General features: G+C 38.4%; 1 protein-coding gene across 1 annotated transcript in view; it reads right to left on the minus strand.

The window, feature by feature from the left end:
- Positions 1–25,547, minus strand: part of LOC149434185 (1-phosphatidylinositol 4,5-bisphosphate phosphodiesterase eta-1-like) — a gene marked incomplete at its 3' end in the record, with an annotated part of 101,720 nt that overhangs the window by 51,741 nt on the left and 24,432 nt on the right. Inside the window, exons 2-3 of the mRNA XM_089663990.1 lie at positions 16,092–16,238; positions 12,054–12,297 (exon numbers count right to left, since the gene is read on the minus strand). Coding sequence (XP_089520116.1) covers positions 12,054–12,297; positions 16,092–16,238 — 391 coding nt within the window. The remainder of the gene's footprint in view (positions 1–12,053; positions 12,298–16,091; positions 16,239–25,547) is intronic.

Genomic DNA, 25,547 nt, shown 5'->3' on the forward strand with positions numbered 1-25,547 from the left:
TTCCTTACAAAAGTCTTCCAGTTCTTTGAGATTTCTGGGCTGTCTGTCACGCACTGCTCTTTTAAGGTCTATTCATAGATTTTCAATTATGTTGAGGTCAGGAGATTGTGAAGGCCATGGCAAAACCTTCAGTTTACGCCTCTTGATGTAATTCCCCGTGGATTTCAAGGTGTGTTTAGGATCATTATCCATTTGTAGAAGCCATCCTCTCTTTAACTTCAGCTTTTTCCCAGATGGCATCAAGTTACCATCCAAAATTTGCTGAAATTTTATTGAATCCATTTTTTCTTCTACTCGTGAGATGTTCCCTGTGCCACTGGCTGCAACACAACCCCAAAGCATGATTGATCCAACCCCATGCTTAACAGTTGGACAGAGGTTCTTTTCATTAAATTCTGTGCCCCTTCTTCTCCAAATGTACCTTTGCTCATTCCGGCCAAAAAGTTCAATTTTAACCTCATCGGTCCACAGAACTTGTTTCCAAAATGCATCAGGCTTGTCTATATGTTCATTTGCAAAGTTCAAACGATGATTTTTGTGGTGAGGACGTAGAAGAGGTTTTCTTCTGATGACTCTTTCATGAAGACCATATTTGTACAAGTATCTCTTTATAGTGGAATAGTGTACCACAACTCCAGTGTCTACCAGATCTTTCTGGAGGGAGCGTGCAGTCAAACGTGGGTTTTGAATTGTTTTTCTCACAATCCTGCGAGCTGTTCTGTCTGATATTTTTCTTGGTCTTCCAGATGTTGCTTTAACTTCCACTGTTCCTGATGACTGCCATTTCTTAATTACATTCCGAACAGAGGATATTGACATCTGAAAACGCTTTGCTATCTTCTTATAGCCTTCTTCAGCTTTGTGAGTGTCAACTATTTTCAGTTTCAGTTTTCTAGACAACTGCTTAGAAGAACCCATGGTGCTGATTGTTGGGGCAAGGTCAGATGAGTCTGGGCATTTAAAACCTTTGAGATTGACATCACCTGGTCTTCCCAGACGATGATTGAGAACAATCCATGACACTGGCAGGTCTCAGCTTGGCAAAGGGGGCAGTGCATGCTATAAATTCTGCAGGGTGCCCAAACTTTTGCAGACGCCATTTTTTTGTTTTCTGTTATTTTGAAAGTGTAAATGATGGAAATAAAATCTAACTTTTGTTGACATATTATAAGAATGTCTAATCTGTAATTTGATGCCTTTTGGAGATTTTTCCATCTTTCCTTGGCTTCTTTATGCACATTAATACAAATTTTTAGCTGGGGTGCCCAAACTTTCGATCCCCACTGTATATATATATTGAATACGGCCAAAATTGTAGTATTTTTTTTAGCAAAGACAAAATTTATGATGAAATCTGATGTTTTAAATTTTTTACTTGATGTTTTATAGCAAAAAGTCAAAAATATATATATTTTTTTTTCAAAATTGTCACTGTTCTTGTGTTTATAGCGTAAAGAATAAAACAGAAGAGGTGATCAAATACCAAAAACACCAAAAGAAAGCTCTATTTGTGGGAAAAAAGGACATAAATTTAGGTTCAGCGTTGCATGACCACGCAATTGTCAGTTAAAGTAAAGCAGAACTGTATTGCAAAAAATGGCCTGGTAAAGAAGGGGGGGTAAATCCTCTAGAGGGCAAGTGGTTAAACATATTTTATGCATGTTATTTACCTCTCTTGTATAGGCAATCCAAAAGCCCTAATGTACGCCACCATCTTTGATGTGATGAAAACAGCCTCGGCAGACTCAGAGCTGTCGCTCAAGTGAACCTGTATAGTATTCTCTTTCACTTCTTCCCCGGGAGCTATAAAAAACTTTCTGTCAGGAAGTGAGGTGCAGAGGAGCTTGTATAGAAATGAGAAACTCCTAGAAGAAGGGATGGGGCTGTCCTAGGGAACTGACTTTCCTGAAGAAGTCACATTTGCTAGTAATTTCAGAGGCACATTTCATGTAAATAACAAGTGTTTATGGACAGGAAAAAAAGGAAAAATTATGTATTCAAAATAATTGATTTTTCTGTGGTTTACCTTCAATTTTTCAAGTTGATGACAGGATCACTGATGTTCATATTTTAAACTATATATATAGCTTGCAATTATGTATGTACACGAGGGCATACATATTTGCTAATGACATTTTTTATACCAGTATGTATAATATATAGTGCCGACAAATTACTTGGTACTTTACATACTGTACATTCACATCAGCCCCTTCCCTCAAGGAACTTCCCTATCTCACATGCATACATTCACCTATTAGGGCCAATTTAGGCATAAGACAATTAACCTGCCAGCATGTCTTTGGGGTGTAGGAGGAAATTGGAGTAGCAGGGGGAAACCCATGCATCTAGTGTCTTGGGCAGGATTCAAACCAAAAAACCTAATGCTGGAAGGCAGAAGTGCTAAACACTAAGCCACTGTGCCACCCGTATAATGGTTTTAGCTTCTGCTTTGTCACCCTACACAATGGTTATGTTTAGCTGTTTCCTTTTATAAAGGGCTTATGGTTCTGCCAGCCTATTAAATTATTGCATTGCCTATGTAGATGATATCTTACAACCGGCAAAGAAACACTTTAAGACAATTAATTAGGGGGGATAAAAAAGACTTTATAATGCAGTGTATGAAGAAAAATTAGTCAAAGACAAGGCAAGGGCAAGCTGGTCTAGCACCAGATCACAACTTGTTCAATTTCAGTTTCTATTCCTTTCAGAACTCTTTAGCTTGGTCTCATGCTGCAGACAAATCCAGTTAAAATTATAGCCTGTTTTTGTAATTTAATGGTCCCTGTTTCACTATTTAATGGAAGCCAGTAGGATGCTTGTTTCAGATCAGAGAAAGTTTCAATAAAACTATTGAGTATACTTCATTTAGTTTATCAGCAAAAACATAAAACCTTACATTTAAGTACTTTTATAGCAAAATGTGACTTAAATGATCGGATTTGAATCTTTTGTAGCACTTGCTGAATAACTACAGGAAGCATTTCATTAGAATATTATCATATATAAGGTGCTACAAAATGTATTCCAAGCTGTTCCCCAAGTAACATTTCCTGTCATCTTCACTGTTGTGCAGAAAAATTAGAAGGTCTCCAGCAAAGTCTCATAAATGTTTAATTAACGATGCCTCCTCCACTGAATTAATAGCACTTATGAGTCCACTGGGAGATTAAAAAATGCTTGGAATGCAAATCTTAACAAATATGGTAAAATACATTCTGATGAATTTTATCTGTGTCAAAAAGAAGATTTTGAGTTCATTCTAGTTTATCTTTTGTACTGCTGTAATTTGTGGGAATATTGCATTTTTCTTATTAGCATAACTACAAGACAGCTGTAAAGTATAGTTTATACTGGCAAATTATCCTCTTATATAAAACAAAAATTCAATTTACAAAGCATGCTAATATGGTTTAGAAAGTATCTTTAGATGATCTATGCTATATACATTGTACACTGATGCATTTGTTATATATTACTGATTATTGTTGCTTGTACTGTGTCACTGGATAAAACAATAAATTCATTTTTGAATGATTCACAAAGATGCTGCTGCCCATGCCAAATAATTTGTAATATTGAGTAGATCCTGCAGGACTGGATGAGGAAGTCTATCATCAAGCTGAAAATATTCCTTATTTTTGAAGAGCACCAATTCTTATTATTAAAATTAAAGCAAAAATTAATTTCCCCATTAAATTAAACCAGTTGTACCACTAACCATTCCCATTGGCCTCTTGTGTATGAATAGATCACTAAAACACGACATAGAAAGGTCAGAGGTGACTTTGGTGTGCAGAACTGTGCTTTACAGATTGCCTTCAGCCCATTGTTTTGTTTAAAGAAGCAATATAGTGGTACACGATGGAGAATAACTGGGTCTAAAAAGATTCTACTGGATTACAGCCATCTCCCAGCATTACAGTTATCTCTGTATTGACTGGAGAAAAAGGGGCTAATAGCAAACAATTGCAACCAGACATTAATGTCCTGCATTTAAGTGCATCAGGGTTACCTGCTGCAGCCATGGACAGTCCACTTGTTCTATGAATCTTTAGATCCATATATTATATAATGTCACTACAGCTTCAGGGATCCCATTAGTTAGTAATAAACAGACAGAAAAGTCTTTAGACTACACAAGGAGGTGCTTGGCTACATCTATTTGTTCTTGCTCTGTCAGCCACTGTATCAGCAAGGTTTTCTTCAACTGCTTTGCTTTAGTATTCATCTAAATAAAAATTAAAGTGTTACTAAAACCAGGACCCTGCATTCACTATATCTGGTCTCCCACAGTACACAGAACATGGAAATGCAATTATTTTAGTAAATATAAACTGCTAAATACCTTTTATCATCAGCAGTTAGAGCAGTCTTATGATTGCTATCAGTGTCCTGCAGAGCACTGGTTAAAGCTTGTAGGATGAGTTTTCATTTTGCTCTAGGAAGATGCAGGACTCATAACCTCTCTCTGGACAGTGCTGATTGGCCCTGTGCTGATCACATGCACTCTCCCAAGGAACAAAAACCTCTCTAGCAATAGACAGCAAACTGAGCATGTGCAGATTGACTCCACACCATATGTCTTTTCATGAGATAAGAGGGGGCACTGGAAGAAGGGGAGGATCAGAGATAACAGGATCAAACAGCATTTTTACACAATGAAGAGGATTAACCCCTTAGATTCAACAGTGAGTATATCAAGCATGTTTTACTGCATATACAGACTGATTTTACTGTTGTGTGGTTAGTAACACTTTAAAATTGGCTTGTTGGTTGGTTTACTTATGTGTGTATATATGAAGCATTATGTTGATGCGGGAATCCTAAATCCATAAGACAATTTGTATACTGTGCATGTATACACTGTTGGGAATTTGCAACAATACCCTTTGCTTTGTGCAGCAGTCTAGTCCTCTGTATGGTCACTTATGGATTTTTAATATTAAAGCATAATGGCAGCTCCAGCTGTACAATTTCATAGCATTTCTATCTACATACATTTACAATATTTTTCAGGCATGTATTCTATATAAGGAAAGCAGCCATTACATAGGGCAATGTCACTGAGGGAAGAAAGGAACATAAAACTAAATTAGGATTAGTATTTTGATGTTTCTCTTTATTTAACCTAAAGATGGTTCCCATTTACTATTGTAATTTGGGGTGTCTAAGACAGCAGCATTCGGAAATTAAATTCCTACACACAATAAAGTCAATGGCAACATAAAATGAGAAGTTCGAAGCCTAGAATGAAATGCAGTCTCTAGCCCTCTGTGTGCCTGTTGTCCCTGTATTACACTTGATCTGCACAATAGAAGCCGTCTTCCACCCTATCTCCCTCAACCTATTCCTCTGTGGCTATTGTCAAGTCTTGCTGCCAGCTGGAACAGCTATGGGCTCAGTGCATACAGCAGGCTTCCAGCTGTTCATTTTATTCTCACTAAAACAGAGCTAGAGAAATTATGTGAGTTTATAATTAGAGCTGAGTGAATCAATCTGCCGAGTTTGGGAGTCAACCCACACTGCCCCAATCTGCACATAAAAAAGATCCACATATGATAGGTTACTTTGTTTAGATGATAACTGCAATACTTTCTGCTGAATAAAAGAATAATAAACAATGACAGTATGAGAAATGGATCCTAAGAAGGAATGCACACAAAAGTATGTTGGATATCTACCTGTTAATTTGCAAGGATGTCTCAGACTTTCACACTGTATAGTTGACAGGTACAATTTGCAATAGACAATAATCCTGTGCAAAACCACATATATAATAAACATCTATTGCTGTAGTTTATTGAATGATTTTATAATTCATAAAGGAGGAGGAACCTGTGTTCCTTAAAATGACTGTAAAGGTTCTGATTTTTTTTTAAATAACAAACATGTCATACTTACCTGTTCTGTGCAATGGGATACTCCAGGCCACTCCCCCTGCTGAGTGCCCCCAGAGCAAGTGAGGGAGCCCCATGCTCCCTCCTCACTGACTGTGATTGACAGCCAATGGCTCCTGCTGCAGTGCCTCAGCCAATGAAGAGACAGAGACCCAGAAGAGCTTCTGCTCTTGTGCACACCACTGGATCAGGATTGGACTCAAGTGAGTATAAGGGGGAGGGCTGGGAGGAGAACTGCATACTGAAGGTTTTTTCATCTTCATGCATGGAATGCATAAAGGTAAACAACCTTCAGGATTTAGAACCACTTTAATAAACACAGAGGAAATTAATTTACGATAAGACAAAAATCCTATTTTCTTGATTGCTCATTACAGAACATCGTGTTAAGTAATTCTGAAACACTGGAATAACCAAACACATACCAAATGAGGCGTGGACAACACAGAAAGCAAAATGTTAACCGGTCCACACTGGAAAACAGATTAATAGAGGGGGCTCAACACAGCTCACAGTGCAGGTTGAAGAACCTTAAGACTGAAGTTAGCTTCAGATGAGGCCTAAACACCCAACCTGCTGAAACCTAACAAACGTATGAACAGAAGAACAAGTGGCAGCTGTGCATATCTGAGAAACAAATGCCTGATGCAGAAAAGCCCAGGAATCTAACGAAGTGCACTTTGACAAGGAAAGGTGGAACATAATATAGACTTGAATGATAAACTCCCAAATCTACCTGGATAGTGAAGCAAAAAGTGTTACGAAAACCATAAGAAGTACAAAAAAGAGCATCAGTCAGCCAAAAAGAAGCTGTAACTGAGATTAATTTAAAGCTTTTCTCTCCCAGTCAGCATTGACTATTTTTAATCCTTATGCTGCTAGCATTATTAAGTAGACAGGAAGGTATATTATTTTTCATATTTTAAAGTCATACTAAACCCTGGACCCTACATTCACTATATCTAACCTCCCACAGTACACACAACATGGAAATGCAATTATTTTAGTAAATAAAAACTGCTAAATACCTTTTCTCATTAGCAGTTAGAGAAGTCTTGTGACTTCAGCAGAGCACTGTTTAAAGCTTGTAGGAGTTTTCTTTCTGCTCTAGGAGGATGTGAAACCCCTGACCTCAGTCTGGACAATGCTAATTGGCCCTGTGCTGATCACACACACCCTCCCAAGAAAAAAAACCTCTCTAGTCATACACATCAAACTGAGCATGTGCATGTGACTACGGATTCAGTCTGTATCAGGTAGACATTTCAACAAGAGGAGGAGCAGAGAAGAAAGGATCAAACAGCCTTTTTACACAATGCAGAGGATTAACCCCTTAGGTTCCACAGTGAGTATAACAAGCATGCTTTACTGCATATACAGACTGATTTTACTGTTGTGGGTTTAGTAACACTTAAAACCTTTTTTTAAATATTTCTTCAGTTACTTCCTGGTTTCCAGGCCTAGGCAAATTATGTCATCCCAGGAGGCTTAGGTAGGGGAGGAGGGCTTTTCTCAGGCAAGCACACCCTCATGCATGCATGCCTGAGCTAAGAGCAGATGATTCCAAGAAGTAAATGCTACATGAATCGTCTGCTCTTACTCAAGATGACTATGGCCAGAAATGATAGAGGGGATTTCAAAGAGATTTCTCAGCAAAATAAAGCATGGAGACATGGATGGATGGATGGATGGGGAAGTTTCTTCTGAATATTATCAATTTTAAATAGTGATTTTTGTTTGTGTCACTCAAGTACGGTGCAGTTCCACTTTAAACACCACATACCATATTAAGATAATGGAACAAAATCTTGGGATGTCTTGGATCAGGGCAGAGAAATATGAGAACAATGTCCTGCTTAAGGTGAAAGGAAGAACCCACCTTGGGAAAAAAAAAGGAGGTCTACATAACCTTGTCTTCGTGTAGAATGTGTTTTTTTTTTTTTTACAGGTTTAAGTCGCCAACTCAGAAACTCTCCTCACACAGGTGGACAAATGAGTTCAAAGGTTCAAAGGGCAGTTTCTGAAGGACTGAAAGAAACAAGCTGAGATCTCACAGTGTCACTGGGTAACATACAAGCGGAACCACATGAGGGACAACCTGTATAAGTGCTTTCACCAGCAGTGAGACACAAGCACTTAGGATAAAATGTAGAAAAAGTACATAAATGCATTTGCTTCTCTCTGAAGAGAAAATACTTTCATTCTCCTATGATACTGAAGCGTATTGCGATTGGGAGGGGTTATACTACACTGTCTTACAGATTTGATTGTCAGTGTCCAATCTCTTGAATGAAGTTGCATAATTCAGTCTTTCAGAATTACTTTACACTGTGTCAGTGAATGGATGACTTTTTCCAACAGAAAACCAAAACAGACAGAGCAGAGGGGGAGGAAATGCATTGAGAAACAATGACTGATGGGATATGCCTGCATTTATTAGTTCATGTATTCCACTGATAATACAGTTTGGTAAAATTAAATGAAAATAAATATCTTAGAATTTGGATGACATTTACTTTAAAATGTTAGCTGGCTTGCATTTGTTAGATATACTCACTGGGTCCAATATTATCTTCTTTCTCTTTGTTCTTTGTTTACAATTACACTAAAATCTGAATATGGCTCCATCTCTGAAGCTAAAGTGTAAGTAAAGCCAAAACTTTTCTTTTAAGTTTTTCATATAGTTAGTTAACCTCCCTGGCGGTATGATTATTTCAGATTTTTGGTGCTGAAAGCGGTACCATTTTTTTGCATGGAAATATGTATTTTTTTTAATTGTAGGCCTGTAATTTTTAGGAAAAACTCACTGAAATCTGTCCGAACAAGAGTCTAGTAAACATCCCGGGTATGATAAAATTTGAAACACAAAATCATAAATTATAATTTAATAAATAATCATAAAAATAATATAAAAATAATAAAAAATTTAATTCAATAATATAATCAAACCAAAAACACTGAAATTTGAAATATAGCGCCAAGTTCGCACATTGCTGAGCTCAGTCGCAAAATCGTTTTCAGTGTCTGATGACGAATTTCCCCACAAATCATTATCACTCAATTCTGCAAGTGGTTCTGATTTACTATCGCTGTTCTCTAGCTGATCTAAACCGCTTTTGACCTAAAGGGACACTTTTTGGATGCCATGGACATTTCTCAGTTTCCAGGCAGAAAGAACAGAGAAAATGCAGGCAGGGCGCCGGACAAAGCACTCGGGACAAAATGTATGTGAAATTGGTTGAGACAGCAATGTTTTACTATGTAAAATGTAAAAAAAAAAAAATGACATTTTTTAAAATTTTTAAATTTCCCGCCGCCGCCGGCGGCGGCACCCGTACGTCCCGTCGTCCCTTTGAAAACGTGTGTGTGACACGAAACGCGTCAGGAAGGTGCCCCCCAACTGTCTGGACATACCATTTTACTGCCCCATGTTCCTGTGATTCTTTATTTGTAAGTGTGTTTTTCTACTACTTGAAATCTCTATTGAAATAAATACAATACTACACTATCAAAGCTTCTGGCCTGTGGCTCTCTTTTCTGGAGGGAGCCCGGGCTTTTTGAAGGTGCTCGGTTCCTCCTGGTCTCCTGGGTGCTGCTCGCTGGTTTGCTGGATTAATTCTTCCTTTGGCTGATGTATATCTCCGTGATCACCTTCCTGCTGTCCTGGGAACATGACATCTAGTGGCGAGAGATCAGATGACATCATCCCTTCCAGTGGCTTCTTTTCAGAGTACCAGGAGTAGGTCTTAATTACTCCATGCTCCATGTGCTGAGACATCTGGTTAGTGCAAGCTATTCTCAGTTTTCAACACAAGAGTCACAAACTTTTTCCTATGGTTTCCCAACCCTGGATGCAGCACAGAAGTCACTAGTTAATATGTCTACTTTTTATGTTATATTTTTATCATGAATCTTATCTAATTTATATCTATTATATGCGATCAGGTTTCTCTAACATATGGAATCTGGTTAATCTCTAATTTATGAGCGCTGCATATTTTCATGATATACATCTTAGATAACTGCCACCTTAACAAAGGCCGCCATTGGAATATTAGACTCACCTGTAATTCGGACAACAACTAAAAAACTGATATGTGAAAACAAAAGACTTTTGCACTAGATGCATGATAGCCAATGAAAATCAAACAATAAAAAATATATGAATTGAATATAAATTACAAAAAACAGTACTTACACTTCAAACAAAATCAGTTAACCCAATTCAAAAAGAACTCTCAAGTGATTCAGTAGCGCAAAAAATATATATTAAAAAATATATACATACATAAACAAGTGATTAATCAACATAAATGAAAATGGAAAATGGAAAGTCCATAAATGTCTCTTCTACCAAACAATTCTTCTAATTCCCAAAAAGAAATCACCACGTGCTCATAAAGAAGGTGTTCCCCCTTTCGGGTATGCACTCACCGAAAAACCATGCCCCCATTCTCATGGTTGGCTGGAATCACTTATTATATTAATCCAGATGGGAAGGAAGTCGACCAGTATCGATATTGTTTCACTTCTCTCTGTTTATCCTCAAATTTCCATGCCTCTCACTTCCATGACCAGCGCACACCACTTCATAGATTAACAGATTCCTAGTAATGAGCAGCTATACCCATATAGATAACACTCTCCGTCTCCTCAATCTTTTTTCTCAGGGTTAGTGATCATGAAACAAGAAAGAAAACAATACCCCAATGGGGCAGTACAAAACACACCTTTAATCACTAAAAGTAGACAGTCACTTACAAAAATTTGGCAAATACAACGCCTATGATTACTGCAGTATGCTGTCATACACTGGTGGGCACCAAGCAGTGCTCCCACCACCGCCGGAACTCAAACAATGGCGCTCCTGCGTCACCTCCGGTCCCAAATGCCACCCCCGGTCGCCGCACAGCCTCACCCTAAAAAACTGATCTGACTATACATACACATTAACACTTAATTGTTTTTGAAAGCCCAATACCCACATATACTGTATGTGTATGGTCTTACGAAGCATTGATTCCCCCATGTCACTCACTGCAACATAAGCAAGCTAAATACATTTCCTGTTTGATACATGTATACACAATATGCTTTTACTTAACTGGGAGCATTAAATGACAAAATAATTTTCTGACAAGTCCCAGTGCCTAAAAAAAGTAGCTTTGATGTGCCAACAAGATTTTAGACCAAAATCCCCAAGCTCTGAAGAGCTTTATTATAAATCAAGTGGCAATAACCTGCGATGAGTCTAGAATAATACAAGAACACTTACAAAATTAATTAATTAGAATATAACAAGTTTTAAGTAAACCTGTCACATACCTGAGCAATTCAAACGAGAATATGATAAAAATATCCTTAAGTGGTTGCTACTTTCAGTACAAACTGAATGTCAAAATGATCAGTAGATTCAGATACTTATGCAGGAGTATTTAATTGAAATACTGACTTATCCAGTAAAAGCTTAGTTTGGCAACCTCCTCTCTGGCTACCCAACTCTCGTTATATTTACTCTGACCAATAAAAAGATGTAGGATGCAGAATGGGAGAAAACAGGTTAAAAAAACATCATCTGCATTTACAGAACATTTTAACATGGGTTTTCTCTGAAAGTAATCACTGCGTATGTATTTTTTTAAATCATATGCATAGTTTGAATCATCCAGCCACTGGGACATTGCTAAGATTAGAAAAGATCCAGGAAACCATGGGGCAACATGAAAAGAGAAAACTAGAGAACAGTGCAATCAGAGAACATGGCTTACAGGGACATAATGAAATAGGCTTTCTGTATAGGGTATAGTGCATATATAATGCAGTCCTTGTAACCACATAAAGGAAAGTACCCCCTTACTTGGTGGTCAATGGTGCTGGACCTCATTAAATTGGTGGTCAATGATGTAGTGTCTGCTGCCTATTGTGTTATGCAAGCACTGTCCTTCCAGCTAGCAGTTCTTGCATGCTAGCTGATTGTTGCTTGACCCAGGACATTTAACTGCAGACCCAGCACACGTGTCCTAGGTACCACAGTCTAGCAACACAATGCTCAGGTACTTCTGAATTCTGAACTCAAAATGTGATATTAACTAAGGCTCAGCAGCTGTTTGTTGGGATGCATGCAACATGTTAGATTAAAAAAAAGGATATTGATCATGTGTCCTTTGCCTTTTTGCTAGAGAATCTTCATCGCTTATACCAGCCATTAGGTATTTTAACCCTGTAATCCAAGTCCTGGCTTCCTCGGGGTTGGATGTTATCAGATCCAGAGATTCCATGTGATTGCCATGGTAAATGGTAAAGCAACAAGTGGGGTCAAAGTTCCCTTCCGCATGGCGATGAAAGATTTCAGACTGCCGCCCCTCCGTGACTTTGTAAATTGAATCAATTATAACTGAAATGAGAAAACAAAATTAGGCTTTGGATTAAACTCTCAGGGGAGCTCTGTATGCAGTTCAGAAAATATCTCATAATAAACGGAAAATTCTGTCTGCACTAAATCAGTTTATACAGGCAGTAGTTAAGCTACTGTAGGATAAACATTTGTTAGTGGGCAAGGGTCATAAAGGCTAAGTGGGTCAATTCAAAGGAAGAAGTCACACAAGTGATAGTGAGAAGATATGATGCTCTTATAGTGTGGGGGTCTATGAATTACTGGAAAGACATGATTGTTCCACTGAGGAAGAGGGAAAAACTAGCTAATAAAACAAGATAAAATACAATCATTACGAATCTTTTGTGTAAGGCAAAGTTGGACATAAGCAGAGCTGCCTGCTTGTGGCCCCATGGACAATCCTAACTGAGCAATGCAAGTTACCGGTATATGTTCTTTTATTAACAGGTAAACTAGTTATATGTTTACAATTACAGAGGATGGAAAGTATGCCGAGACATGACAGTTCCACAACTTGAAGATAACCAAAGATGTGATATGACAGTGGATAGTAGATATATCAAAAGATCTAATGCCTATGGTTGCCTAGCATAAACAGCTATCTGTCACGGTAATTGAAATTAGGTCAGTTATAAAAATGTGTCCACTGGCTAATGTCTCAGTATTTCTTCATACAATAAACACATATGCTCGAGCAAAGTGTGGGTTCCTATTTACATGTCAAGTGAGGCTGGTGCCTGAGTGTGACTTGACAGTTCACTTTAAAGAGTAAAGCCACTGTGGCAGTTATCACAGCATGTCTTGAATGTAACAGTTAATAATCTGCTTTAACTCAGAACTGAGGGCAAAACTTTTTTTTTATTATTTTGGATAGTGTGGAGAGATTTTTATTTCTGTCGGTGTCCCTGTTTTACCCTCTCTATTTGTCCTGGTGACAATTACTGTATCACCAAAAGTGAAAGAAAAGCCCAGATTTTGAGTGCTCACCAGAACAGGAAAGAGTAGTGACCAGTCACCATAAACCGGGGAAATTACCAATGACCCTGGTGACTTCCAGTGGGCTCTGTGCTGTCATGGCGATCAGAGAAAAATCTCTGGGGCTCTCTCCTATGTTGCATCTTGGACACTTCAGAGGAGCTCATTGTCCTTTACCTTATTGTGAGAGATTTTTTTATCTGCATAAAAACTAGTTTTAAAACAAAGCTTGTGCTTTCCTGTTTGTTTTCTTCTGCATCCATTCAAATCCCCCATGGGTGGTAGACCAAGATAAAGCCATGTTGTTCTAATAGGAGCTCACTATATGCTGAGGCAGTGTGCGGACAGGCACAATTTTGTTGTAGCCCTCAATGTGTCTGACAAGCCAATATTCAGCCCAACCAGCACCTCTGGAACAACAGATTGGAGCTTTTGAGTGGTATCAGTTTTATTAAGTTCTTTATTTTACTGAGGCATTTCTGTGTATCAAATGTAGGGGTCTCCACTTCTCATAGCAGAGGAAAATAATCTCAATATTTGAAGGAATAGAGTAACACTGCTGACATACAGTGGTTTGTACTGATAACCGTTACTTACAATGGTCATGTTCCATACCAGAATTTTCTAGTAGTAGATAATGTGAGTTCCACATGTATGTATATAGGAGGAGGGGATCCCACTGTGTCCAACATTAGACATTCCCAGTTTTAAATTAATTCTTATGGATGGCCATGAGGTAAAAACCTCAGAGCTACCTTTACTAGATTTGCCACTTAGCAGTGGAGCTCTTCTGTATACAGTTGAGAAAAGCTGAACTAGTTCTACTTTCAAAGCACCCACATTTGTTAAGTTTCACAGAGCTTATTGTACAAGATTGTGAATAAAATTAATATTTTAGCTGTAAATGTCTAACATGTGAAAGTTAAGGAGTTTAAAGCATATTGCTGTTCCCTTTGGTTAAACTCTGTGAAATGTAATTACAGAGCACAGTCTGAACATCAAAGTCAGACTTATCATTCTTTATTTAAGAAAGGGTACCCTATTTTTAGATAATGACATACTCCGGGGACATTTAATTTTATAGTGTCTTAAATCACATGAATTATCAAGAAATATTCTATGGAAAAGCTACACTCATTGCAGCATAGAAATATACTAACATGAGTTTATAATTCAACAATATAAAAAGGAAGGGAAATTAGGTCAAATCAATTTATTACTGAAAACAAATGGATAGAGGAAATGTGAATTAGCAGACCTTTTCACAATACATACTGCCGCATCCCCTTTGGTGCTATGTAGATATACAACAGTCTGATCTCGCTACTTAGATGTGCTTACACCAACTGTAAAGATTTTGCTGTGAGAAAGCCAAGGCATGGGAGACATATTCAGCCTTTAACAAGAAAACCTAAAATGGCTCTACCCCAAGCTACATCACCAATCCTGTCTCTAAATATTACCCAAACAGTCCTCTCCACTCCTCCCTGCTCTCAAGCTCTTGTCTCCTCCTCCCATGCTCATCTCCAGAACTTCTCCAGAACCTCTCAGAGCATCTCCCATCCTCTGAATCTCTCTACCTCAGTCTGTCCAGCTATCTCCTACTCTGGCTGCCTTTAGGCGATCCATGAAAACTAATTTCTTTATGGACGTCTAATACGCCTCCAACTAACTCAGTATTTCTCAACTCCAGTCCTCATGGACCCCCAACAGGTCATGTTTTCAGGATTTCCCTCAGATGAAACAGCTGTGGTAATTACTAAGGCAGTGAAACTGATCAAATCACCTGTGCAAAATAATGGAAATCCTGAAAACATGACCTGTTGGGGGTCCACGAGGACTGGAGTTGAGAAACACTGAACTAACTGAACTTTTATCAGTTCCATCCGTTCATCCCCCACAGTTGTATCACTTGCCCCACCCTATTAGATTGTAAGCTCTTATGAGCAGGGCCGTCTTAACCCGCTTGTATTTTATTGTATTGTTTACTGTCTCCCTTTATATTAAGTGCTGCACAAACTGTTGGAGCTATATAATTCTTGTATAATAATAATAATAACAACTCTATTACCCCTAGAAAAGTGTTATTAGAGATCCTCTTTTCCATGATCAAGACTATGCATCTGTCTTAGGGTGGATAGCTTTTTGGAGGAATGTATAGCAGCAGTTGGCAGGTGTTCAGAAAGTGATCCTGCCACCTCCTGAATGTCTTTCATTTTAATTCAAGGGAGGATTATATATTAAATTATCGCACAACAACCACAAGCCAAGCATTTGCTTGTGGTGCACTCTCATTGACCTCCCAGTGCCACCTGTAAGACTTTGCAAGGTAAGTTAAAATTGCCACAGCCATGAAGCAAAACATGGTGACAACAGCATTTGGACAGCCCTGACTGGCTGTAATGTTAGAATTTAGGTGGGTGATCAGGGGGCAGTAAAACCACTGCTTAGACACCTGTTTTTACTGCCCTCTGGCTGCCTGTGTGAAAGATTCCTTAACATTCCTACTAGACTACCAGACAATACTGTTGTTGCTGCCATATCATGAAAATCCACAATGATCGGAAATATATTAGGTAATATTACAGTCCAGATCCACCCAAAACCCATTGATTTACATTTGGTAGACACTGATGGGTGGAATCATCCACCCTGTTAGGGGTAGGAGATCAGTAGTGGACTAGATGTGTGAATATAAAGGAGACACTAGAAAGTCAGAGCGACCAAGAGATAGAGGAAGTTTGCCGTTTACATACAATACCAGTACAAAGCATTGAGAAAATATCCATTTTGTTTTCAAATTTGCAGACAAAACTTACTTTTAGCTTTCTCACTTTTCCTTGAGGGTCTCCATCTTATACAGGTACGATGTTCATCCAGATAAAAGAGGCGGACCAGACCCTTTGTTCCACTCTTTAGTTTGATCATTTGTGTCCCAGACTGCATTACACTCATACATCTTTCAACTACAAAATAAAAGAAAATATGCTCAGTTAATGGAAAAAACCTACTCAATGAGAATGCAAAAAGCAACATAAACCTGACAAAAGTTCTAATCCTTCCCCACTTTTTCCCCACTTGAAAAATATTTGGCTGCAGCTTCCCTTTCAAATGTTGACATTATCTTCAGTGACAAACAACTGAATGTTCTAAAATAATGAACATCTACAGAAGATGATGTGGCCATAAGTCCTATTTCTTTTGTTAATTTAAACAGAACTCCGCTAAGCAATTTTTACATCTAAAAAAGAACAACCCTGTCTGTAACAAAGTCTTATTTAAACATTAGTACGTACATGTTTAAAAGAGTTTAAAAAATATGATGTTGTTGGTGCATCTTATCACCATGGTCAGTGGTGGCAGACACAAACACAGCATGGCTATCACCAAAACAGTCTACAAGATGGCAGATGGTTAGACATGCAGAATGAATCCACTGTGGGGTTGATTTACTAAAACTGGAGAGTGCAAAATCTGAAGCAGCTGTCCATGGTAGTCAATCAGCTTCTAACTTCAGCTTGTTCAGTTAAACCTGGAAGCTGATTGGCTACCAGGCACAAGTGCATCCAATTTTGTACTCTCCAGTTTTAGTAAATCATCCCGTTTGTAAAGAAAGTTATACAGTCACTGGCCAAACTGGTGTATTTGAGTCTTGGGATTGTTTGAGAAAAATCAATAGATTCCCCCATCCATGCTAAACAGCATGGATGGGGGAATCTCTCATGCTAGCTATTGTATGCGACTGTCCCAGTCATTGCATCGGATTGGCTTCAGTAACTATTTGGCCAAGAATTTTAAAGCTGAATCCTTCAATTTTTAGATCAAAGTTTCTAGAGTCAGATGGTGCCAACAGGTAGGGCCACCCATGGTTTGAATTTCAGAAATGTACGGCCAGCATTAGACAAACATTTGAAAAGATTATGTATAGAGGTGCTTGCAGCCGAATTACTGCACTTGTGACAGAAACAATGGAGTACTGTCCATGATACCTTTTTTATTTGCAACATACAATTTTTCAGGACAAGCTTTTTGGGTGAACCCCCTTCTTCAAGGTCCAAGCAATACTAATGCACAAAGTTTTAGAAGAATGTTAAAATAAGACAAACAAACAAACAAATGTACACAGCAATGGAAATTAAACTAGCATAGTTAATGAGATAAGACAGCGAAAGAGCTGTAGGCTGGGAAAGGGGGGGGGGTGGAGGCAGTCACAGAGTGGGGTCATAAAATGGTTGGATAGTGATTTAGAAAACCTAACCTAGGTCTAGATTTAGGCCATTATCTAAGAACTAAGACATTGAGGTCTTCCATGGTGTGGTCCGGTTGTGAGAAATGATGTCCTGCAGATGTGCAGAAACTATCTTCCTTATGTTCCTTGATAGTGTGCTTCTGCAAGTTCATCCTTGTTTGTAACTTCTGTCCTGCTTCACAAACATAAGATCCTTAGCTACATTTATTGCATTGGATGAGGTACTCAACATTACTGAAGGTGCAGCTATATGAATCGGTGATGTTGAGGATCCATTTTGTGTATGTGTGACACTTTGAGATGGATTGATTTGGTTGCACAGTTTGCAGCATTTTTTATTGCAGGGGTTGCTTCCATTACATGTGACTTCCTAATCAGAATGAAATTTCCTGTTGATTAGTTTAGGTCTGAGGTTGGGTGGTTGTCTGGAAGCCAGTGTTGGAGGTTGCTGGAATATTTCTTTTGGAGTTTCATTCTCTGTTATGATGGGTTGTACATCTTTGAATCTTATCCCTTCTAGAGCAGGATTGTATGTGGTTACTAGAGGTACATCAGATTATGTATAGGAATCTAAACAGCTCTGCGCCTGCAGGCTTATATAAATGTGTACAGTATGTTTATATTGGAGTTATTTTTTAAAAGCTTTTATGAAGCTTGAAAAATAATAATAATGTTTAATTTTTTAAGCAAAAGTCAGAAATACAAGGAATTGCCATGTGAATAGTATACCATGTTCTAATGACTAATACACAGTGGCAATTCATTCAAACCAAAATGCACCACAGGGTATGGCATACTCTTTGGCTTATTGGAAAAGCTAGCACTGACACTTTCCAACAGAGGAGAGAATGGCAGAGGAGATTTCTACATTTTAAGAGTGATGTGAATTATCTTATTAATCCCCTAAAGCCATTAAAGTGGTTGTAAAGGCGTAAGGTTTTTTTTACGTTCATGCATTTTTTGCAGGTAAAAAATGTGCATTTATTATTTTTATCCAAAGGAGCCTGTAAAGCATTGCACCAGCAATCAGTAGATCGCTGATGCCATGCAGGTCTCTTGCAGACCTGTCAGAATATCTGCTTGCCATACAGGATGTACGAGCAAGCAGATATACCAACAGGAAGCTTCAATGAACTATCAATGTGCTCCACATCACCGTGGTAGTTCATTGAAAACTACAAGCCCACAGCTGCTAAAGCTGTTGAGACTTGTAGGCACTTCATTCACAGAACATTGTGAATGAGTGACGTAGCCATGTGGGCAGAGCCCTGCATTGCTGCGCTGGTTTCAAATCTGACAGATAGTACAGGGAAACGTATCCCTGTACTATCTGTCAGAGGGAGGATGGGCGGCAGGCGTGACTACGGCTATAGGAACATGTTACATGTTCCACCCTAAAATTGGGCGGAACATGTTACATGTTCCACCCTAAAATTGGGCGGAACATGTTACACGTTCCACCCTAAAATTGGGCGGAACATGTTACATGTTCCAAAGGTGTACTTATCCTTTAAGGTAAAAAACCTTCTGTGCCAGAAGATACCCCCTTCACCCCCCTAATACCTACCTGAGCCTGATCTCGAAACAGCAATGTGCACAAGAGCAGCAGCTCTCACCACTCTCTCCCTTCTCACTGGGCAGATTGATAGCAGTAGCAGCCATTGGCTCCGGGTGCTGTCAGTCACATTCTGTGACAAGGGAGTGGGGGGCATGGCCAAGCCACGCTGTCTTTTTCAATAGACGCAGACAGGGGGGCTAGGGAGGGAGCCCACACATGTGCCCCCATAAAAAGTGGCTTTCTATGGGGGCACTCATCAAAGAGGAGGAACCAGGAGCGCCGGTGGGGGACCAGAGAAGAGGAAGATAGGCGCTGCTCTGAGCAATACCATAATAAAATAAGTATGACATGCATATACAAGTAAAAATGAAGGTCTAATATCACTTTCAGCTGGCAATAGATGGATCAAAATTTGGATGGTTCAGCAGGGACTGGCACAATTTAGGTCCATGTGTGGCTGCTCCCACTTGACAGAAGTAAAACTTCTGTCAAATGGGCTTGTTTGAAACATTTCTTATTCAGCAGCTGCAGCCACTGATCACTGAATTCTGACAGCGGAGAGTCCCTACTGTCAGAATACAATGTCTCAGCAGGGAGGATTCCTCCATCCATCTCAATTGTATGGATGGAGGAATCAGTTCTTTTTTTCTTTTTTTTGGTTGATGGAATCTATGGCCAGCTTTGGTTATATTGATGGTTTGGGTTGATCCTCAACATAAGCAAGAGTAAGAAATAGTCTGCAGGCAGAACAAAACAGTCTACGGGCACAACTTTGTCCCTAAAGAGAAATGCTTGAGTCACACAATTATGGAGATGAGCAGGATAGGGGTAAGAGGGGTAAAAGAGGACCTGTGCAGGAAGACTTGGTGCCAGTTTATCTCAGAGAAAGCAACCTATAGACATTACATTACTCAGTCAAAGTTAACAGAAACACCAATTTGTCCATGTAAAAAAATTACAGCAGAAAGGTTTTTCTTTTACAGATGTAAGTGACGCTCCACCACATTCACTAAGCTCTGGGCAAAATTCTTTTGCAGCGTGCAACTTCACTTGCAAAGTGAACAATGCATCAGCGTTTAATAAATCAACCCAGTGGTATCTGGCTACCAATCAACATTGAGACAAAGCATCTACTGTTCAGCAATTGGTATGAGAGGTGTAAAAAAGCACAATGATAATTGCAAACTACACACGAAAACAAGATTTTTATTATATAAATACAAGCTGATAATATTGCTTACAATGCATTAAGTTCCTCTTATAAATATAGAATGGTTAGAAATATGCACATGTTTTTTTGTTTTGTACAATAGATTGCTCACACGCCTGATTAGCACAGTCTTACATCTATGGGTAAACTGGAATGACCTTTGTTTTTACATGTATTACCACAATGGATGTTAACCCCTTCACGCCTATGGGTAAAACAAATCTTAAAGCCTAAGTAAAATTTTACAACTTTGACATGTGTTAGTAAAACTGTACATGCTATCACAACTACTTTGTACATCCAGGTGAATTATACCTTGCTTTTTTCAGGACAAATTGGGCTTTCATTTGGTGGTAAATGGTAATTGATATCTCCTGATTTTTTTTATTATCAAAGGAAATTGGCCAAAATAGTAAAAAAAAAATCTTTTTTTTTACATTTAGCTGTGTTTCTTGTTATTACCGTAACCTACCACCAAAGAACAACCCAAAATAAATTTTGTAGCTCTTGACTATCGCAGCGATACCATATATGTGTATGTTGTTTGTTGTTTGTACCTGTACTACAGCCTAGAAACAATAGTGCGCATTTTTTTTTTTTTTTTACCTAAAACACACTGACACTGACACTAACTGACACTGATACCAATTTGAAAAATCCTTACCTTTGACCCTGACCTTAACCCAAACACTAACCCTGACACTGAACTAGATCAAACCTTGATCTAGGTATTTTTTCTTTATTTTTTTCTTTTATTTTATTATATTTATTTATTTATCTTTTTTTTTTTTTTTTTACAAACAGTTATTTTTTTCTCTCTCTCTCTGTATGCGAGGAGAAAGAGAAATACAATGTATCTCACTCCTCCATTCAGAGAGAAAAAAACCCAAGGGGGGGTGCGGGCTTCACAGTGACTGATCACTATGATATCCAATCAGAGACTATAACAGCGATCATGTGACCCGGAATTGGAAGACCCGGGTCCCGATCGCTATAACGATCTCTCAGTGACACCCCAGCACAAAGACAGGTACGCAAATACGCGGCCCCATGGAAAAAAAGCCCAGTTCTGTGAGACCGCATATTTGTGTGACGTCGGCGTCAAGGGTTTAAAGTGTTACTAAACCCAGGACTTTGCATTCACTATATCCGGTCTCCCACAGTACACAGAACATGGAAGTGCAATTATTTTAGTAAATATAAACTGCTAAGTACCTTTTCTCATTAGCAGTTAGAGCAGTCATATGAATTCTATCAGTGTCCAGCCGAGCACTGGTTAAAGCTTGTAGAAGGAGTTCATTCTGCTGTAGGAGGATGCAGGACTCCTGACCTCTGTCTGGACAATGCTGAGTGGCCCTGTGCTGATCACATGCACTCTCCCAAGAAAAAGAAAAAACAAAACCTCTCTAGCAATACACACCAAACTGAGCATGTACAGAGTGATTCCACACGATATGTCTTATGAGGAGATAAGAGGGGGCACTGGAAGAAGGGGAGGATCAGAGAAGTCAGGATCAAACAGTGTTTTTACACAATACAGAGGATAAACCCCTTAGGTTCCACAGTGAGTATAACAAGTATGCTTTACTGCATATACAGACTGATTTTACTGCTGTGGGTTTACTTACACTTTAACACACTGTATATAAGTGTTGTGGTGTGGTGCTATCATGCATTCTGAATGGTACTCCACTGCACAAATATAGGATACACAAATGCATTTGCCCTTCAGTACTCAATATACAAAGATAGAAATGTGTTTATTGTGGGATGTGGGATGTAGTATGTTGCATCGGCCAAAGCAGTGCCGGTCCATGTGTGTGTGAAAGAGCCCTATATGTCCACAGGTGTTCCAAAAAGACAAAATCAGAATCAATTTTGAACATTAGCCTCTGTATGGTGCATTGTGGTCACTTATATGCAATTCCACATTTATGCGGCTAATTTAGTTGATTAGACAATGCCAGCTTTGGTACCGCACATCCTGAAAAACAACGCAGAATCGATTAAAATAACCATTATACCAGGCAGAGCTGAATCTTAACAATGCTGTATTTTAGAATTTACTACAACATCAGCATATGGACTAAAAAAACAAAATACTCGGTCTCTCGATAGACCACGGTCTCTCAATAGTCAATGTGGACAAAAGTTTACTGACTGCTTTCTCTAAAAGAAAAGAATCTTAAATTTGGGGAAGAGGGATTAGAAATCACAGGTCAGGAGACATAGTGACATTGTGAGAGGTTTTTATAACCCACAGGAGAGTTAAGTTTTCTGGTAAATCCTAAACAACTAGATTTAATGGTTACATAGTTAAATAGTCAGTCAGTCAGGTTGAAAAAATTACACATGTCCATCTAGTTCAACCAACAGAAAAAAATGCTCTAGAATTCCATATGCACAATCATATACCCACAGCTGGATCCAGATCCAGAGGAAGGCAATAAAACCCCAATAAATCATGATCCAATTTTCTCCAGAGGGGGAAAAAAAATTCCTTCCCGACCCCCCAGGAAGAAACCAGATATTCCCTGTATCAACTACCCCTGGTGTTATTATCTATAAATGTTAGTATCCAGTTATATTTTGTGAATTTAGGAATGCATCCAGCTCATTTTTAAAGCAATCTACTGAGCTGGCTTTAACTAGTTCTTGAGGGAGTCTATTCCACATTTTTACAGTTCCTACTTTTAAATCTTTTTCCCTCTAGAAAGAGCACCCCCTTGTCCTCTGTGATGACCTTAAAGTGAATACTATATGGACCACCTATGTATTTAAACAGTACATACAGTATGACATCCAGGGAGGAAGGAAATGTGTACTCAGTAATATTTCTAGAACAAGTAACTTTCATTAGTAAACATATGTAGGCTTTACTTCATAGTCACAGTTCCTAGTTGCAATTATGCTATTAAATTAAGAACAATCTTGATTCAAATTGTAGGTATTCAGAGGTCATAACTGATTACACAATTTATCAAGAAAATTATGACTGTTTCTTCAGTTGATTAATGTCCCCTCAATGTCTCCTGAAGACCTTATTTTTCAATTGATTTCCACAATTAGTCACTTAAGTTGTGTATTTTATTTTACTTTACACATCTTTCAATATCTTGAGCCTTGGATGCAAAGCCTCTGCTTTTGAAGCAACTTAAAGATAAGACAGATATATTTTCAATGTTAAGTGCATGCATTACAAGTAATGTATAAAACACTTTTTTAAATTGTTTATTTAAATCGACAAACACACATAGAAAACATAGGTTCCAACCAGGCTGATGAAACATCAAGTTATCGCATTAGTTACATAGAAATGAAAGAAATGTGAAGAAATATCAAAGGGAAGCTTGCAGAGTAAAATGACCCAGAGAATAGAACACATCTAAAGCACTGAGAAAGCAACTGGGAAGAAGACCCTTGCTAAGTCATAAATTAAAATATGGTCGACATTTGAACAATTAAGAGGAAAGTGTATGCCAATAACAAGGTTCCACGAGGGCCCCCACCATTTTTATATTTGTAGAAGTAGAACAAGGAGCAGCTAAACAAGAAAACAAAGAGGGTGAAAGAGTATACCAGGAAAGAAGAGTAAAAAGGTTTTTAAAAAAAGGAGGGGGAGGGAAATGAGGGGGGAACTGTTACTACAGGCAGGAAGCCAGTAGATCTGTGTATTTGTCAGAAAGGGAGAATAGAGTCCAATAAAACCAGGTTTTACTAAACTGGCTTCTTGGAGTTAAGGTGAGTTCCTCCATCTTCTGAATGTCATTCACAGCTTTGATCCAATGATCTAACCTAGTAGGTGAGGTAGACTTCCACTGGATAGAGATGCAAAGCCTAGTTGCATTGATGAGTTGGACAGCTAGGGAATGGCTATATTTCCATTTAGAGAAAGAACTGAGGTGTAAAAGACAAGATGCAGAGTTATGCTCAAGAGATAGATCCATGAAGTCTCGTATCAGAATGCAAACACTCTGCCAGAAGAAGCAGATCAATGGACAGCTCCAGAAAATATGATACAACATGCCTGTATCTGCACCACACCTCCAGCAGAAAGGGTCTATAATAAAAACACTTTTGTAAACAAAATTATACCGTTGCAGTATTGTGTGGCACATCAGCTAGTGATAGGACCACAGTAACTTAAAAAATGTTTGTTTAAGTAAAAGCCTAACTCTGTTAATAGCAAATTATCGCTACCTAGAGATATTACATGGCAGCCACTCATGCATGTATGATTTGCCTGCCGAATAAGTGTTCTTAAGCATGACCATATATAACATAAAAGTCTGCAATAAGTGAACTTGAATGGTTTGTATCCTATAAAAGGAGTGGTGGGTAGGGAGAGTGCCATAGACGCTAGCTGAAACAATGATGATGAAACAGGGAAATTCATCCTAGTCAATCAATTTCCAGTCCAAGAGCAGGTCCAGGTAGGGAAGGTCATCCAGATCAATGAAAAAAATAGTAAACATAAAAGGCCAGATTGGGCAAACATTAGATATTATAGTAAATGAACAGTGCAGCGCTCTGAAAAACTAAAACTCAATAATAATAATAACAACAAAGATAACAATAGTGATATGAATAAAAAATTAGTGCCAACCCATATAAAAATAAACATAAAAAAAAATTAAGTGCAAAAACCGTGACCATAAAAATAATGTGCCCGCAATTAAGTATGATATTTGACACTCCAAGCGTCATCCAAAGAAAACTTTAGCAGTGCTCACAAAGTGCCACAACAATAAATCCACATAATATATATCAAATGCAATATCCTTTTAGTGGAATATAAAACAAATCATGCGATGTGCAGCAGTGATATAAAATATACATAGATCAACATATATATCACCAAAATGAATCAACATAGGTATATACAATATTAAGAGCAATGTCCTTATGTTGAAAAATAAAGCAAATCATGCGATGTGCAACAGTGAATGAAAAACGTGACTGTGTAAAGCTCCTCTTTTGTTAATGGCTAGATTGCCTCCTCACCTCCTCCCACTGACCCCAAAGGGCCAACAGGCTTGCAGGATCACCCTGGATCCTTAGTATGTAATGGCCAGCAGTTTCCTTCCTTCCCTGGATCTCCTTTACAGGGTTCCCAGTACCCTTATTCAGTCAGGGCGGTCCTGAAGAGTAATAGCTCACCAATCCAGTGAGCCAAAAAAAACTCTCTAAGTGCAGTATTGAGTCAACTTCATTTATTTCATAAAGAGTAAAAAAGGTTTAACACTCACATTGCAGAC

This window comes from Staurois parvus, unplaced genomic scaffold (assembly GCF_062004578.1).
Source record: "Staurois parvus isolate SC_StPar_1 unplaced genomic scaffold, SC_StPar_1.0 ptg001806l, whole genome shotgun sequence".
Lineage (NCBI taxonomy): Eukaryota > Metazoa > Chordata > Amphibia > Anura > Ranidae > Staurois > Staurois parvus.